Source organism: Herpailurus yagouaroundi, unplaced genomic scaffold (genome assembly GCF_014898765.1).
Source record: "Herpailurus yagouaroundi ecotype Mexico unplaced genomic scaffold, PumYag 192, whole genome shotgun sequence".
Taxonomy (NCBI): domain Eukaryota; kingdom Metazoa; phylum Chordata; class Mammalia; order Carnivora; family Felidae; genus Herpailurus; species Herpailurus yagouaroundi.
This window is the reverse complement of record NW_024412423.1, coordinates 16644516-16659892: the sequence shown is the minus strand read 5'-3', so window position 1 is coordinate 16659892 and position 15377 is coordinate 16644516. Positions and strand designations below refer to the sequence as shown.

The 15377-nt window shown below is 40.4% G+C and overlaps 1 protein-coding gene and 1 long non-coding RNA gene across 3 annotated transcripts in view; one reads left to right on the top strand and one right to left on the bottom strand.

Moving 5' to 3' along the window:
• SLC27A6 (solute carrier family 27 member 6) overlaps window positions 1-13224 on the bottom strand; it is a 76003-nt gene extending 62779 nt beyond the window's left edge. Inside the window, exon 1 of the mRNA XM_040444383.1 lies at window positions 12188-13224. Coding sequence (XP_040300317.1) covers window positions 12188-12668 — 481 coding nt within the window. The 5' untranslated portion in view covers window positions 12669-13224. The remainder of the gene's footprint in view (window positions 1-12187) is intronic.
• Window positions 13225-13377: 153 nt separating this feature from the next.
• Window positions 13378-15021, top strand: LOC121010875 (uncharacterized). 2 transcript variants are annotated; one of them, XR_005781397.1, is made up of 3 exons: window positions 13378-13691; window positions 14077-14184; window positions 14680-15021. It is a non-coding gene; the product is annotated as an uncharacterized LOC121010875 (long non-coding RNA). The 2 variants fall into 2 exon arrangements; XR_005781396.1 differs by lacking the exon at window positions 14680-15021 and adding an exon at window positions 14232-14401 and having other exon boundaries at window positions 14077-14132.
• Window positions 15022-15377: the final 356 nt, after the last annotated feature.

Here is a 15377-nt window from a genome sequence, read left to right as displayed (position 1 = left end):
ATGTCTGTGTCTTCCCCCAGGTTAGGAAAGTTTTCTGCTATGATTTGCTCACATAAATGTTCTACCCCTTTTTCTCTCTCTTCATCTTCTGGGACCCCTATGATTCTGATGTTATTCCTTTTTAATGAGTGACTCAGTTCTTCAATTCTTATATCATGCTCTTTTGCCTTAGTCTCCATCTTTTTTTCTGCTTCATTTTTCTCAATAAGTTTGTCCTCTATATCACTGATTTGATGCTCTGCTTCCTCCATCCTTGCCACTGTGGCATCCATTAGAGATTGCTGCTCAGTTACAGAATTTTTTATTTCATCCTGACTAGCTTTTACTTCTTTCATTTCTGCAGAAAGGGATTCTAATCTATTTTCAACCCCAGCGAGTATTCTTATTATCATGATTCTAAATTCTGGTTCAGACATCTTGCTTGTATCTGTGTTAAGTCCCTGGCTTTCATTTCTTCCTGTTCTTTCTTTTTGGGTTTAATTCCTTCATTTCATCATTTTAAAGGAAGAAAATAAATTAATAAAGTAAAAAAAAATTAAAAAATTAAAAACAACATGGGAGTGCAAGCTGGTGCAGTCACTGTGGAAAACAGTATGAAGCTTACTCAAAAAACTAAAAATAGAACTACCCTATGACCCAGAAATTGCACTACTAGGTATTTATCCAAGGGATACAGGTGTGCTGTTTTGAAGGGACACAGGCACCCCAATGTTTATAGCAGCATTATCAACAATAGCCAAAGTATGGAAAGAGCCCAAACGTCCATCGATGGATGAATGGATAAAGAAGTTATAGTGTGTGTGTGTGTGTGTGTGTATACACACACACACACACACACACACACACACACACACATATACATACAATGGAGTATTTCTTGGCAATCAAAAAGAATGAAATCTTGCCATTTACAACTATGTGAATGGAGGAACTGGAGGGTATTATGCTAAGTGAAATTTGTCAGTCAGAGAAAGACAAATATCATATGACTTCACTCATATGAGTATTTTAAGAGACGAAAGAGATGAACGTAAGGGTAGGGAAGTAAAAATAATATAAAAACAGGTTGGAGGACAAAACATAAGAAACTCATAAATATAGAGAACAAACAGAGGGTTACAGGACGGACTGTGGGGGGGCAGTGGGCTAAATGGGTAAGGGGCATTAAGGAATCTACTCCTGAAATCAGTGTTGCACTATATGCTAACTAATTTGGATGTAAATTTAAAAAGATAAATAAAATTAAAAATTGAAAAAAATAAATAAATGCCTATAAAAAAATTTAAAACAACATAAAAAAATCAAATAAGGGTTGCTAGATCCTAGGTGTGTTTTGGTCTGGTTGTTGAAAGAAGGTTGACAGATTAGAGAAAAAAGGAAAAGAAAAGAAAAAAAAGGAAAATATTTTTAAATTAGAAAAAATAAATACAATAAAGTAGAATAAAAAGAAATGATGAAAGTCTAAAGAGAATTTTAAAAATTTACAAAAAAGTAAAAAATACAGTAGAAAAAATTAAAGAAAAATCTTTTTAATAAAAATGGAAAATAAAAATAAAAATTTTCCCTTTCTGTATTCAAGAATAAGAAAAGAAAAAAAAATTGGATAGATGGATCAGGGAACAGAATGAAATACGATTGAAATTACATCTGGTCTCCCCTAGAAGTCAAACTATGAAGCACCTTATAGTCTGTAAACTAAGCAGGCAGAAAGACTTGTGGTGTTCCTCAAGAGCATGGTTAGCCCATTTGGGAGGGGCTTAGTGTCATGGTTCCATTCTCCACTAGATGGCACTGCTTAGCTTACTGGGGTGGATTGTTGTGGTGCTTGTAGGCATGTATGCACATGCTCAGGTGAAATTGGCATACCCAGCTACCCAGTCTCTAGTTTTAGAACTCTGTGCTCTCTCCTACTGGCAATCTACACCCCTCCTTGTCTCTGGCTTCTGTCCACTCCCTGCTTCTCCACTTTCTGTGACCAAGCCATCAGGCTGACAGGTGGCACTTCCTTTCTGAGTTTTATCTCAGATGGGGCTGTGTTTTCCACACCCCTCACTTCTGAGGGACCGTGGCTTTGACCCACTCAGACCCTCTGGGGAGGGTCTCACTGACCAATGGCTGGGTGCTGGCCCGCCCCCAGGAACATCAGCAGGACCATGCTGCTGCCGATGACCAGAGACTGCTGCTCGGTGCCAGGCTGCCCCCAAAAAGTTTGTGCAATCATGTAGCAGCAGCATGTCAAGGATTATGGTTAAATCACAACACACATCTGGCACCAGGCCTCACCCTTAATGTCCTTGTTTCAACACCAGTGAATGTTGTGTTCTCTGGGTTCTCCTTTGCCTGTGGAGAGGCCACACAGCCTCTACCAAATATCCTCACAGCAAAGGAACCGCCACTCCCCATGTGACCTGAGGGCCTCCTGGACCTTGCTGTCTGCTCCTGGGGATTTGCCTTTCCCACCAGAGCACTGCCAGGCATTGATCTGCGGAGTTTTCAGACTCTGCACATCCCCTGTTTATAGAGTCTTAATGGAATTTAAACCCTCTCCTTTCTCCTTTTTCCCTTTTTTGTTCAGTCCCTTGTGGCTGTTTGCACTCTTCCACTTTCTCTCCAGCTACTTTGGGAGGGAGGTGCTCTTCCCATATTCTCCCTGCCATCTTCGTCCTCTCTCTGCAAGCAAAAACAGCTCCCTGCCCTCTGTGGTTTCTCTCTCCCCCATTGCACCTCTCTGTGCTGTGTACCTGCTGAGTTCTATGGTTCAGGTGGTGCAGACTATTGTGTTAATACTCAAATCAGTTTTCTAGGTGTGCAGGATGGTTATTGTTGATCTGGCTGTATTTCATGGATAAGACACAAAAAAAACTTCCATGCTGTTCCACCATCCTGGCCCCTCCTCCAGAATTCTTATTCTAACCTGTGTTTGATGATCTCTTCAAACCTGTGTTTGATGATACACTCCCTCATAAAAAAATCAATTATAAAAAATAATATTAGGGGCACTGTGTGGCTCAGTAGGTTGAACGTCTAACACTTGACTACAGCTCAGATCATGATCTCACAGTTTATGAGATTCGGTCCCACTTTGGGCTTTGCACTGAGCATGGAACCTGCTTGGGATTCACCCTCTCTTGCTCTCTCTGCCCCTCTCACCCCCAAATAAGTAAACATTAAAAAACATCAAATATTAAATATACGCTGGTCAGAATGTTCAAGTACATATAGATATGAACATTTCCATCCAAACAACTATATTTTTTTCTAAATTTTTAACAAAATTTTAAAAATAATTACAAGATATATTTGAAGCTGAATATATTTAAAGCAGGGTGCGGCATTAAACACTTTTTTGAAATGTAAATCAGAATCTGATTACCTCAAAAAGCCATCTGCCAGCCACTACTTAATTCTACTATAATTCAATACATTTGGGAAAAAACTCATGATTTAGTTCCTCAAAATCTATCATTCAGATTGACTGCAAAGAAACAGCAAGAGAAATATGTCAAATGGGACCAGGTTGTTCACAAGTAAAACCTGCAATAAAACTAGGGAAACACAGAAAATCATAAGGAGTTCATATGTAGGACGTAGGGAGGAAAACTGGGACTTGAACTTTTCTGAATTAATTTCTATTCCTATAGCGAATCCAGAAAAAATAAACTGTAAGAGTCCAGAGTTCCACTGAGCATATACAGCATGCTGCAGGTTGCTTTGGTAAGAAGAAGTGAAAAATCACAAGGAATGCTGGCTGGGGGGGAAGAACAAGCCACAAATAAATGAAAAAATAGGACAAACAAATCATCTAGACTTTCTATTTTCTTTTACTTTTGAACATATAAGTACAAGTCTCTTAAGTGACTCATTTCATTATCTTAATTTCAAATCGCTCACAGGGAATTGTAAATTAACAGCATAAACTTTTATATGTTCATAATGGTTTATATGTCTAAATAGGAAAAATAAGTACAAAGAAAGTTAGAGGATGATAAATTCTGGCCCCAAATCTTTGTTGGAATTGTAGAGGCTAAAGAAACACTTAGGGGCATCTGACTGGCTCAGCTGGCTAAATGATCGACTCTTGATTTCAGCTCAGGTCATGATCTCACGGTTCATGGGTTCCAGCCCAGACTCAGGCTTCATGCTGCCAGTGCAGAGCCTGCTTAGGGTTCTCTCTCTTCTTCTTTCTCTGCCCCTCCCCTGCTTGCTCTCTCTCTCTCTCTCTCTCTCTCTCTCTCAAAATAAATAAGTAGACTTTAAATACATATATATGTATTTTAATATAGATTAATATTTACTAATATTAATATATATACTTATTTAATATATATTTTAAAAATATATGTATATAAATATATATTATAAAATATATATATAATAAAAAACACTCAATGTTGTCAAAGAGTCATTATTTTTACAAGAAAAAGGAAGTGAGTAGATTCCTAAGAATTACAGGAAGTACAATTTCATTTCCTTCATATGTTAACATTAAACTGACTTAGCTGAAACATTTAGAATTCCACAGAACTGTCATCACACAAATTATTTCTTCAGTATTAGTAGGAAATGTGGGTGAGGATAGTGAAAACTGAAATAAAAATTTAAAACGTCTTGCAGAAGATAAAATATTATTTTATTTATCATGGCCAATTTATGTTAACAAAATGAAAAGTTTCAGTGTAATTTTGAAAGTAAATTCTAAACATTAAGTCCTGACAGAAAAGAGCATTTGTTCAAATGTCTCAAGGAAATTTGCCTGTGTTTTTCATGAAGATTTACTCTTTAGTGAAGTGTGCTACCACTGAAACCCAGAGAACTGTAAACATCTCAAGGTAATGATGTGGACCCTAATCCATACTTGAGGGGACTGTGCCTGGCACACACACGGGAGTTGCTGGACAGAGATGTGCTTACGGAACTGAGCTCTGCCCATGGGATCCACCGTGGATGCAGGGTTTGACGGAAAACTACCATAAGTGAGACAGCTGAACATTCTGTGACCTTTAATTAAGTCAACATTAGAGGACAAGGCTGAAATGGAGAAGACTTTCAAAGCAATAGGTTCTTTTAAGAAACACTTATTATTGGAGCACATGGGTGGCTCGGTTGGTTAAGCATCTGACTCTTGACTCTTTCAGCTCAGGTCATGATCTCATGATTCATGAGTTCAAATCCTGGTTGTGATTTCACAGTTCAAGCCCCTGTCATGACCTGACGGCTCGTGAGTTTCAGCCCCATGTCAGGACCTGAGCTGACAGCTTGGAGTCTGCTTGGGATTTTCTCTCTCTCCCTGTCTCTCTGCCTTTCCCCTGCTTGTATGCATGCATTCTCTCTCTCTCTCTCTCTCTCTCTCTCTCTCTCTCTCAAGAGAAAAAAATAAACTTAAAAAAACACACATTATGTCTCAAGCATGCAAGGCATTTCATTAGGTGGTGTTGCAAGCATAAAAACAGGTAAGTTGTGATCTCTGCTTATGATCATGTAGCACTTTTTGCACCAATGAAGTTGTTTCTCCGTCAAGTCTCTTATTCCTATTTCTGATAGTACAAATGCAATTAGTAAAACTTAATATATCACTCTACTATGCCATTAACACGAATTAGGTTATTAAAAAGCTTGCAAAGGAAGAGCTTGTGGCTCTTAATATACTTGAATTCTTAGGTAAGAAGAAAACTTACATGAAATTCAACTACAAATGTTTAGATTGAGCTTTTCACACTCCAAAGCAATAATCACACAGAATCCAAAGTGGAATTATAGACCTCACTTCAGGCTTTAACTACCATCCTACTACTTAGGGTAGCTTTTCAGCAGCTTAGAACAGGTTTTTCATAGAAAACATGGGCAGACTCTGGTTTCTAAGAAAGTTGATGTTTAGTTGATATCCTAATGAATATTAGTTTATTAATTATCATAATAACCCTAGGAAGGGCACAGAAGCACAAGACTTTCAATTGTGATAACATATTCTTCCCTGAAACGATTTTATTAGCTGCCCTGAATATATGCACATGAGTTTGTAAGGGGGTTTATGTGTTTTCACTCTTGGCCATCCCCACCCATTTTGAGGAAGAGACATCATATTCCTTATGGGCAAAATTGTGCAAAAAAAGAAAAAGTAGAACACTTCATTTGACTTTGTTTCTAGCACATCTCCTATTGCCAATGAAAAATTATTACTCAAGTGGGACCACAACGCCACAATATATTTGGCTTACTATTTTTCAGTGACAAAGTAGTATAAACCAGTAAATGCATAGAAAAGCTCTCTAGACACAGACTAAACAGTAAGTAGAGGATAAAGTGGTAAAAGGCAATTACAAGGTGGTATTTCTACAAGTTTCAGACCCCATCAGAGTTCTTTTCCACATTCCTCTTTGGTTATAAATGGAAGTATCCTCTTTTTCTCAGCCACAGAAGAGCTAACCCATTTGGCTGCTAATTTGTGCCTGACACTCTTCCAGCCCCAGCTGCTGATGACGGGGAAGTGGACATGTTTGCAATGCTACTGGGGAGGACACAATAGATACTTAAAACCAGTTCACATGGGCCGTGTGCCAGGTGCCTGGAACTCCCTCCTGTCAGTCCTCTCCCCAACAACGACAGAGACTCCTACTTTGTATACATGTCTCTGTTCCTCTGCAATTAAAATTAATTATAGCAACCATTTAATGGATAGATACTATGGTCCAGTGACTCTGTTGCGTTCTTTCCATTTAATTCACACAAGACCCAGTGATACTCATTGATCATCTGCTATGTGTTGGCAGTCAGTTAATGGCAGAGCTAGGATCCAAGCCCAAGTTTTCCTGGCTCCAAGATGTATACTTCTCCCATTTTACCCTGCCACTTCTCTAAGCAGTCATGATGTCCTTTTAAGTAGTTTTTGCTCCTGCCAGTATTCAAACATCATCCCCTTACAGTAAACACGTGTTCAGCAGACAGTGTAAATAAGAACCCCATTGAGTGTCCCCATGATTAGAAAAGAAAGAAAACTACAAATGTATCAGTACTTAGAACACTGTCTTTTTTAGTTAATGAATCATGAAGCCACTGAACCTTCCTATTGAAGTGAGCAATTTTCTTTTGGAATGGAGGTAATCTTTGACGGAGCTGGGTCTAAAATGGAAAAGAAAAATGCAAAACAGCCAGTCATTCCACTAAACATTAGCAAAAATATTAAAATGCCCCCCAAATTAAAACCAATATATGTGAAGATAATTATGGCACATGGATTAAATGATAAAAGTGTACATGAGCCATGTATCTTATCTGAATATGCATTCCTTTCTATACAACTTAAAAGGACTCTGTTTTTCTCCTAACTCTTCCTCTTGGTCTTTAAAAAGCAGTTATCTTTATGGCTGATACTCATTGGGAGAATTACAAAGGCTTGATGACTGGAACAGTCTGAAGGAGATGGTTCATGAAAACTAATGAGGCAAACCTGCATGTTACTTTAAGTTTATAGTACTGTTTCTTGGGAACAGGAACACAAAACCCTTCCAAACATGTTGAAACACAAAATACTATTGAATCTAAAGTAAGAGTTCAGGGTAATATTAATATGTATTTTTTAGCTATCCACTGATAATAATTTGTGTATATTCAGAAGGCAGAGAGTACAAAACACACACATGCAAGTAAATCTGAAAACTTGGGGATGCCTAGTGCGTCTAAAAGACTTTGTACTTTTGGGAAGTCATGATCCTAACACTTAGCAACATTAATATAAAATAAAACAACAAAGAAATTCCACGGATATATCTACTGTCAAAATCAGTTACCAGATGAACAGCAGAGGGACAGTTTATTAGCAAAACTATGCAAGTAAATAAAAAGGTATTGAGTGTATATATGTACTTTGGAGTTTTTCATTAGTTCATTCATTCATTCATTCATTCATCCATCCATCTAGACAATAAATATTTGTTGAGCATCTCCTTTGTGCTAAGTTCAGGGAATTTAGTGGTGAACCAAACCAACTTCCTTGGCTCAAAGAGCTTACATCCCCATTCCGTCTAGTCCCCAGAGAGACACAAATAGCAACTAGAACTTTACCACTCCATTGGGCAGCTGTGAATAGCCAGAGTATATGAGAGGCAGGATGTTTTAGTGGAAAAGGTACTGAAAGAAAGTAAGTGGATAGATGAAAGGTGAGAGAGAAGGAAGGGAAAGGGGGAAGGGTGGGGTGGGGGTGGGGGATGGAGAACAGAAAAGAAAGGAAAAGATGGAGATGAGGGAATGAACAGGAGCACGAGGACAAGGACAAAGGTGTACCCAGCAGGCTTTTGCATCAGAAAATGCAGGCTCTAGGCATATGCTTCTTCTACATATGTGAGCTTCAGGGAACAGCTTGCCCTCTCTAACCTATGCTTTCCTGATCTTTAGAACAAGGCTACTATGGCTGTGGTGAGAATCACATAAGATATACATATAAAAACAATTTGTAATTTATTAAGTACTTTAGAAAAGGAAGAGATTATTTATTAGTAGTAGTAGTAGTAGTAGTAGTAGTAAATAGGTCAAAGAATATAATTACACAGACTTTTTAAAGTGATATACAAGCATCCCACCATTTTCCTATTTATTCTAAGCAAAGAGAAAAGCATATAGACATAGACAATCATCTTGGCAACAGCCACTATTACTAATATCAAAGTTGAGATATTGTGAGGAAAGGACTAGGTTTAATCTAAGCCTATTTTTCAGTAAGCACTGACATTTTCCAGGGAAATCTGAAATGCCATGTGACACTTCTTCAAAACTACAGAGTACACACAGGAAACTTCCTAGTAAGTATTTTTGAAACTTTATACTGTGAGAGAATGAAATACAAGTTTTAAAACCATTTAAATTGTTTCTAGTTATCTGTGTATGAACTACCTGGTGTTTTACTATTGGCAACTTTTATTTTACTATTTTTATATAACTGGAATGCGTATTTTTTCCTAGTAGTATCACCAGGGGACTGACAGCCTCAGAAACAATTAGGCTGTACAGTCCAGCACTGTCTTATATAGGAGACCAGCTTGGGAACGTCTGCTCTTAAACCTGAGTTGTGTCAACCTGGACACCCTCAATCAATTTCTTCCCTTCAATTTCCAATATATAACTCTGTACCTGCCTCTCGGAGTCACTGGGAATATCTTTTACATAGTCAGCCTTGAGTAAAAGGCAACTGTTAACATTTTTGTTACTGCCACTAACAATTTGCCTGGTAGATTAGTTGCTATCTTCTCCCTTTGACTTGTTCAGGGACACAGAATTATAAGACATTATCTGGCCTACCTGTAAAACCTGTTTGAAATCGATTCTCGATAACTTCTGGAAAATAAAATGTTGTTAAAACATACCAAAGTAAGGTGTTTGGGGTCCTATGCCAAACCGCGGACTAGCCTTTCTTATAGCTAACACCAGATTAGATGGTAGCAGCAAAATCCAAACAAGTTTCCTTATTAAAGGCCTCAGATGACTCAATAATGATAATAGTAACAATTATTTCAATTCACTAAGGCTTCAGTTGGCACATACCAGGCATTCAGCTAGCCACTTTACATAAGGTCTATCATTTAATCTCAGAATTATACTGTGAAATAGATGGTATTGTCACCATTTGCAAGTAAGTAAAACGAGAGGGAGCGCAGCAGATCATCTTATCCTTAATGTCTGGCTTATCTCCATCTCAACCATCTGATTGTTCTTTCCACCTCAATACCGTTTCCCGGGGGATATAATGGTTTAATGGTACATCTCCATCAGAAACATTCCATGAGATTCTAAGAGCTCTAACATTTAAGGCTCTAAAAACCATATGTATATGTTTAACTCAAGATGCCAAGAATACAGAATTTCTTGTATTTCAGGCTAAGAGCTTCAAATATAGAAAGGTGCTTGTGATATAAGCCACATCTTAACAACAACAACAAAAATCTAGTAATTAAATGAAACGGAAGTGTCCCATAGCCGAAAAACTTATGTACTTTATATATTTTAAAGATATGCTGAAAAGAACTGTTAAAAAGATTTAAGGTTGATTTCTCCACCTATCTACTCCTAAGCAAATTGACTGCTGTTGGCTTAAAACTCCAGCATCTCAAATAGGCTTTTATATACCAAAACTTACTGTTGGTGTTAAAAACAAGGAAACAATGCAATTAAGTTACTGGCAAGGAAAGCAAAACTCTGGCACAAGTAACACTGCAAAATTAATTGGTCCTAATTAGGCAGTCACTCAGCAAAGAGCAAAGTTGGAATGTCTATGTTGAAAGGTAACAAGCCCTATACATTTTGAGAGGAATCCCTCAGGAGACTGGCTGTAGGATGTTTCTCAGGTTGGCTTTAAAAATATGGCTACATGGGGCGCCTGGGTGGTGCAGTCGGTTAAGCGTCCGACTTCAGCCAGGTCACGATCTTGCGGTCCGTGAGTTCGAGCCCCGCGTCGGGCTCTGGGCTGATGGCTCAGAGCCTGGAGCCTGTTTCCAATTCTGTGTCTCCCTCTCTCTCTGCCCCTCCCCCGTTCATGCTCTGTCTCTCTCTGTCCCCCCCCCCCAAAAAAAAACATTGAAAAATAAATAAATAAAAATATGGCTACAGAAACCTTTTCAGGGACACTCTGGCCCTCTTCGTTTGCTCTTGTCAAAGGAATTTATGGCTTTATCAAATTTCAGCACAATTTAATTTTGATTTGTTCTAGAAACTGTGACCTAAATTGGATTTAGTGATCTAATTGGATTGAGCAATAATAGGGGCAATGGAATAAAATGTTAAAATATATCCAAAGAAGAACTATGATATTTTTTTTTTCTGTTTCATTCACATTCATTCACACTTGCCCCATTCACCATGATATCAAAATTCTGTATGACTTATTTATCCTGCTTATGGTCACAGTTCAGAGAAAGTTCATCACGCTAGTTAAACTTGAACAAATGAACAACAAATGAACAAAAAATACACAGGAGAGACTATGCAGCTTCTCCACTCCTTTAGATTAAACAAGACAAAATCAATGCTTGAGAGTAAACATTTTGCTACTTTATCAGGTCCTAAATTGAGCTGGAAGGACAATAGGAGGAAGGAGAAATCAAAGTCTTGAGTAACCTTTGTACTATATATCGCCTAACCCATTATTGTGTGGTGTGCAATAATGATACAAGAAAGGTTACTAGTGAAGTTCTACACCTTCAAGATCACTTACATATCAATGTAGATAATTTTTCCAGACTGCTCTGTGAATCTAAAAACTCTGCACGAGTTGTCAGTATGTATCTATTCATCTAAAATACTTAAATACTTTAGCTAAGGTCCTTGCCATGGAGCCTCTTCATCCTCTACTTCCCTGGCTTCATGCAAGAAGAATATACATAAACCCGTTACATTATACCAAGTAAGTATCACTTGTCATACTTCAATTCCACTTGGTGGTGCAACTCAACTTCCCAGGTTCTTTGTTAATGAGGTATTCAACCAAAAACTTTTCTTTGCAGTTCTGTGTCAGTATGTGTATCCAAAGCCTAACCCAAGGGAGGAGGGAGACAAGACTAGAACATAATGGAAGCGAAGAAAAAAAAATGCAGAGATGGGGGAGAGCAAGAAGCCTAGACTCCTCCAAGAGCCCGCCCACTGGCTGGCAGATGGGAGCCTAACCTTGCTATGCAAGTCCCAGCTTGCAGGGATGGCAAAATAAGAGCAGACATGAAGAATTCATGCAACTCAGATTAATGTGCTCTTCAAATGTAGTCAACCTTCATATTGTTACTGTTAGAGGCAGGTAGGTATTCCACAATGAAATGAAAGTAACTTTCCTACTCATCAAATAATCTTGTCAGATCTGACAAAACTAGACCTTACCGAATTCTCTCTCTCTGTGTTCTTGCATTCATGGAAGATACCAATAACCGTAAAACTGCCCCTCTTTCAAAATAGTAAGAAGCAGAGATTTCAGAAAAGTTTTCTGAACCTTTCCTGGTGGTTACTAACCTAGAAAAGGGTAAGTGATTGAAAGAGAACAGGGGATATTAAACCAGCAGTCACAGAACTGTAAAACTATTTTGTAGCCATACTATGCACACTTCATCACACACCCGAAGTATTAGTTGTGAAGTGTTGTAACCAACAGGGGCCAGGGAGCGATGACAGGCAGAGTTGCCTTTTGCCCATGGAGACCTCACCCGGACGGGCTTTTTACCTGCACCCACCACGAGGGCCCTGGGCTCACAGCTGCGGATGCAATGCAGAAGGGAGTTGGAGACAATGTTGGAATTGAGGAAGGCCACCACGCAGCCCAGCTTGGCCAGGCCGAACCACACATGGACGAAGTCAGGCTCGTTGCTCATCAGCAGAGCCACGGTGTCCCCCCTTTTCAGCGTGGAATGGTTCAGGAACACGTGAGCCACTCTGCTACTCCTTTTGTCCACATCCTGGTAAGTGTAGATGTCTCCCTCATAGATGATGAAAGGTTTCTGGGGCTGCTTCTTGGCAAGACTCAGGAATTTATCCAGGACAGTGAACAGCTCCCCTTTCAGCACGTACATCTCCAGCCGAATTCCATAGCGTACCACCTTCAGCAGGTACCAGAAGTCATCCCAGAAATAAGGGAACACCAGTTTCTGCACGAAATGCAGGAAGCCTATTCCAGCCGCTAGTCCCGTTAACCATGGCAGGAGCATGGGGGCAACCGGAACAGAGAGCAGCTTGTGATCCCAGCCCTTCTTTTCAAATGCAGCTTTCCGCAGAGACCACGGCTACTCAGAGCTGAGGGCTGGCACCTGCAGCTTGAGTCAGCCTTTCTGGGAGGAAGAGGGTGATCTTGAGAAACAGAACCAGAAGTGTGCACGGAAGAAATCGCCCCGAGGGATGCCGGGGATAAGGCTTAGGTCATCACCTATCAGGGGCCTCGCAATCTAGGAGTCCAATTCGCAAGCCCCGACGGACGGCTGTCGGCGCCCTGCGGGGTTCTCTGGCCCTCTCAGCCCTCTCAGCCCTCTCGCTGCAGGCTGGCTCAACCCCTGACGGCTTTGCGGCCCTGAGCCAACCCCACCACCCTCAGGAGAACTATGTCCAGGAGCAGACGTTCTTCTGCTGGGTGTGGGCTTTCGGGCGGCTGCAACTTGGACGCTGAATTCGAGCCTGGAGAAGCTGGAGTTGGCGAGGGCTGACAAGCGCAGCCGCTGCGGGTCTTAACCCGCCAGAAACCGCGCAGGGTCTCAGGGCCACGCCTCTGCCGGGGATGCCCCCAAGTCAGGTGGGATCCAGGCCCGAGCCCCGCCCCTGCTCCGCCCCGCGCCCCCGCCCCGCGTCCAGGAGCTCCCCCCTCCCCTCCGGGGGTGCGGACACACTGGGTCCCCGCGAACTGCTCCGGGTGGCCACCATCTCCCCTCCTGGTGCTCTTGGGCTGGTGTATCTCTGCTCGGAACCGCGGCCGTGTCGTCCGCCTGCAGCCGGTCTCCAGGCTCCCGGCCAACCCCTGCTCGGGGCGCCGCCGCTGGGACGGCTCGGGCTCTGTCGCCGCCTCCTCTCTGGGCGCGCGTCCCGCCGCCCCGGAGAGTGTGCCGCTCGACCTGGGCCCGGGCCTCTGGCCGGGAAAGGACGGTCCCCGAATGCAGGGAAAGCCGGGGATCCTGGAAGTCGTGGCTAGAGTCAAGGGCAACCAGGCTGCTGGAATTGGGTCGAGAGAGTTCATTCACTAAACAGTAAGACCTAAAATCGCTGGAGAGGCGATTGGAAGAATTAAAAAAAAAAAAAAAAAAAATCCCCGACAGGAACGAAAACGAAAAAAAAAAAAAAAAAAAAAATTATGAATTGGTCAGATCAAGGAATATTTGAACTCTTTCTTCAGAAAACACAAAATTGGGTTGTTCTACCCAAAAAAAGTACTTTTGAAAACTTAAAGTTTGGTATTGACATGTATGTCGAAATTCTATCCTTACAGTGCCTAGTCATTGCTCTTTACAAAATGTTCCAAAATTACTGATTGATGTGGAAACTTAAGTCCATATCTACATCCATATTTCTTTTTAGGTGAAAAATACTATTCTCTGTCCTTAACAATAACTGTTTTTTAAATCCCCCATTTAGATCGGGAACTTGAACTAAGAATTCCCAAAATGGGAGAGGAGATGGTGAAGAAACAAGTAATTGCAAAGAATTATAAAATTTTCTGCAATGATGAAATTTTAACTGAAGGTAAAAAACTGAGGGGCATTTAGTTACACTTTTTTTTTTTCTTGCAGACACCATCATCCCAGGCCCCTGCTTTTAAGGAGTGTGAAATAAATGGTTAATTGTACATAATGAAACCATTAAGCATTGCCTCACATTTCCCTCCTTCTTCTCTTATGTTCTGCAGCTGGGTTCTAGCTAACCTCAGATTTCCTAATAAAGAAAAACCTGGTAACTCCAAGGCCAACTCTGGTTTATCAATCTGAAAATGATTACTTTGAAATCACAGCGAAGAGCCCAGGAGAAAGACAGGCTCTTTGATCTTTTTTGCGCAGATGAAGAAAATGCTTTCTCAGTTTATTCAGAAGGGATGGTCTTTTCAATTCAAAAACATCTTTTCAGTTAAAAAAAAAAGTGTTAGTATCAAGCAGTTTACAACTTGAAAAGTCAGTTTATGACTTGAAAAGTCAGTTTATGACTTGAAAAGCACCTTTGAAATTGGATCCTTTTCTCTCCTAGCTGTAATCTGATTCAGTCACCTGGAAAAACAACTTTCAAAGCAGATCCAGGAAGACTATGGGAAAGCAGACCATGCAGACCATGAGCAGTGGGTTTCAGCTTTTGGATTTCCACTACAAGTAAAATCTGTCCTCCTCTAGTGGGAACAGAACAACTAAGGAGACACAGGTTTGCCATCCTTTAATTTGTTAAATTAAAAACATTAAGCACACCTTAAAACAATTACCTGCTACTGTCACCATTGTTTTATAAAGGGAAGGATTTATTTCAACATTAAAAGCCAAGAAAGGAATACTATTATAATAAAGGACAGTCTTTTAAAATAAATAAAATTAACTTCATGAAAAACTCATTGGGTTACACTTACTTTTCTCATCATTTTTTTGAATGTTCACTTATTTTGAGAGAGAGTGAGTGAATGGGGGAGGGACAGAGAGAGAGGGAGACAGAGAATCCCTAGCTGTCTCCTCAGGGTCAGCACAGAGTGCGACCCAGAGATCATGACCTGAGCTGAAATCAAGAGTTGGATGCTTAACCGATTGAGCCACCCAGGTGCCCCTTTGTTTTGTTTTGTTTTTAAAGTAGGCTCCACACCCAGCCTGGGGCTTGACCTCAAGACCTGAGATCAAGACCTGAGCTGAGATCAAGAGTCAGACACTTATTTAATCAACTGAACTACCCAGGTGCCCCTCACATCA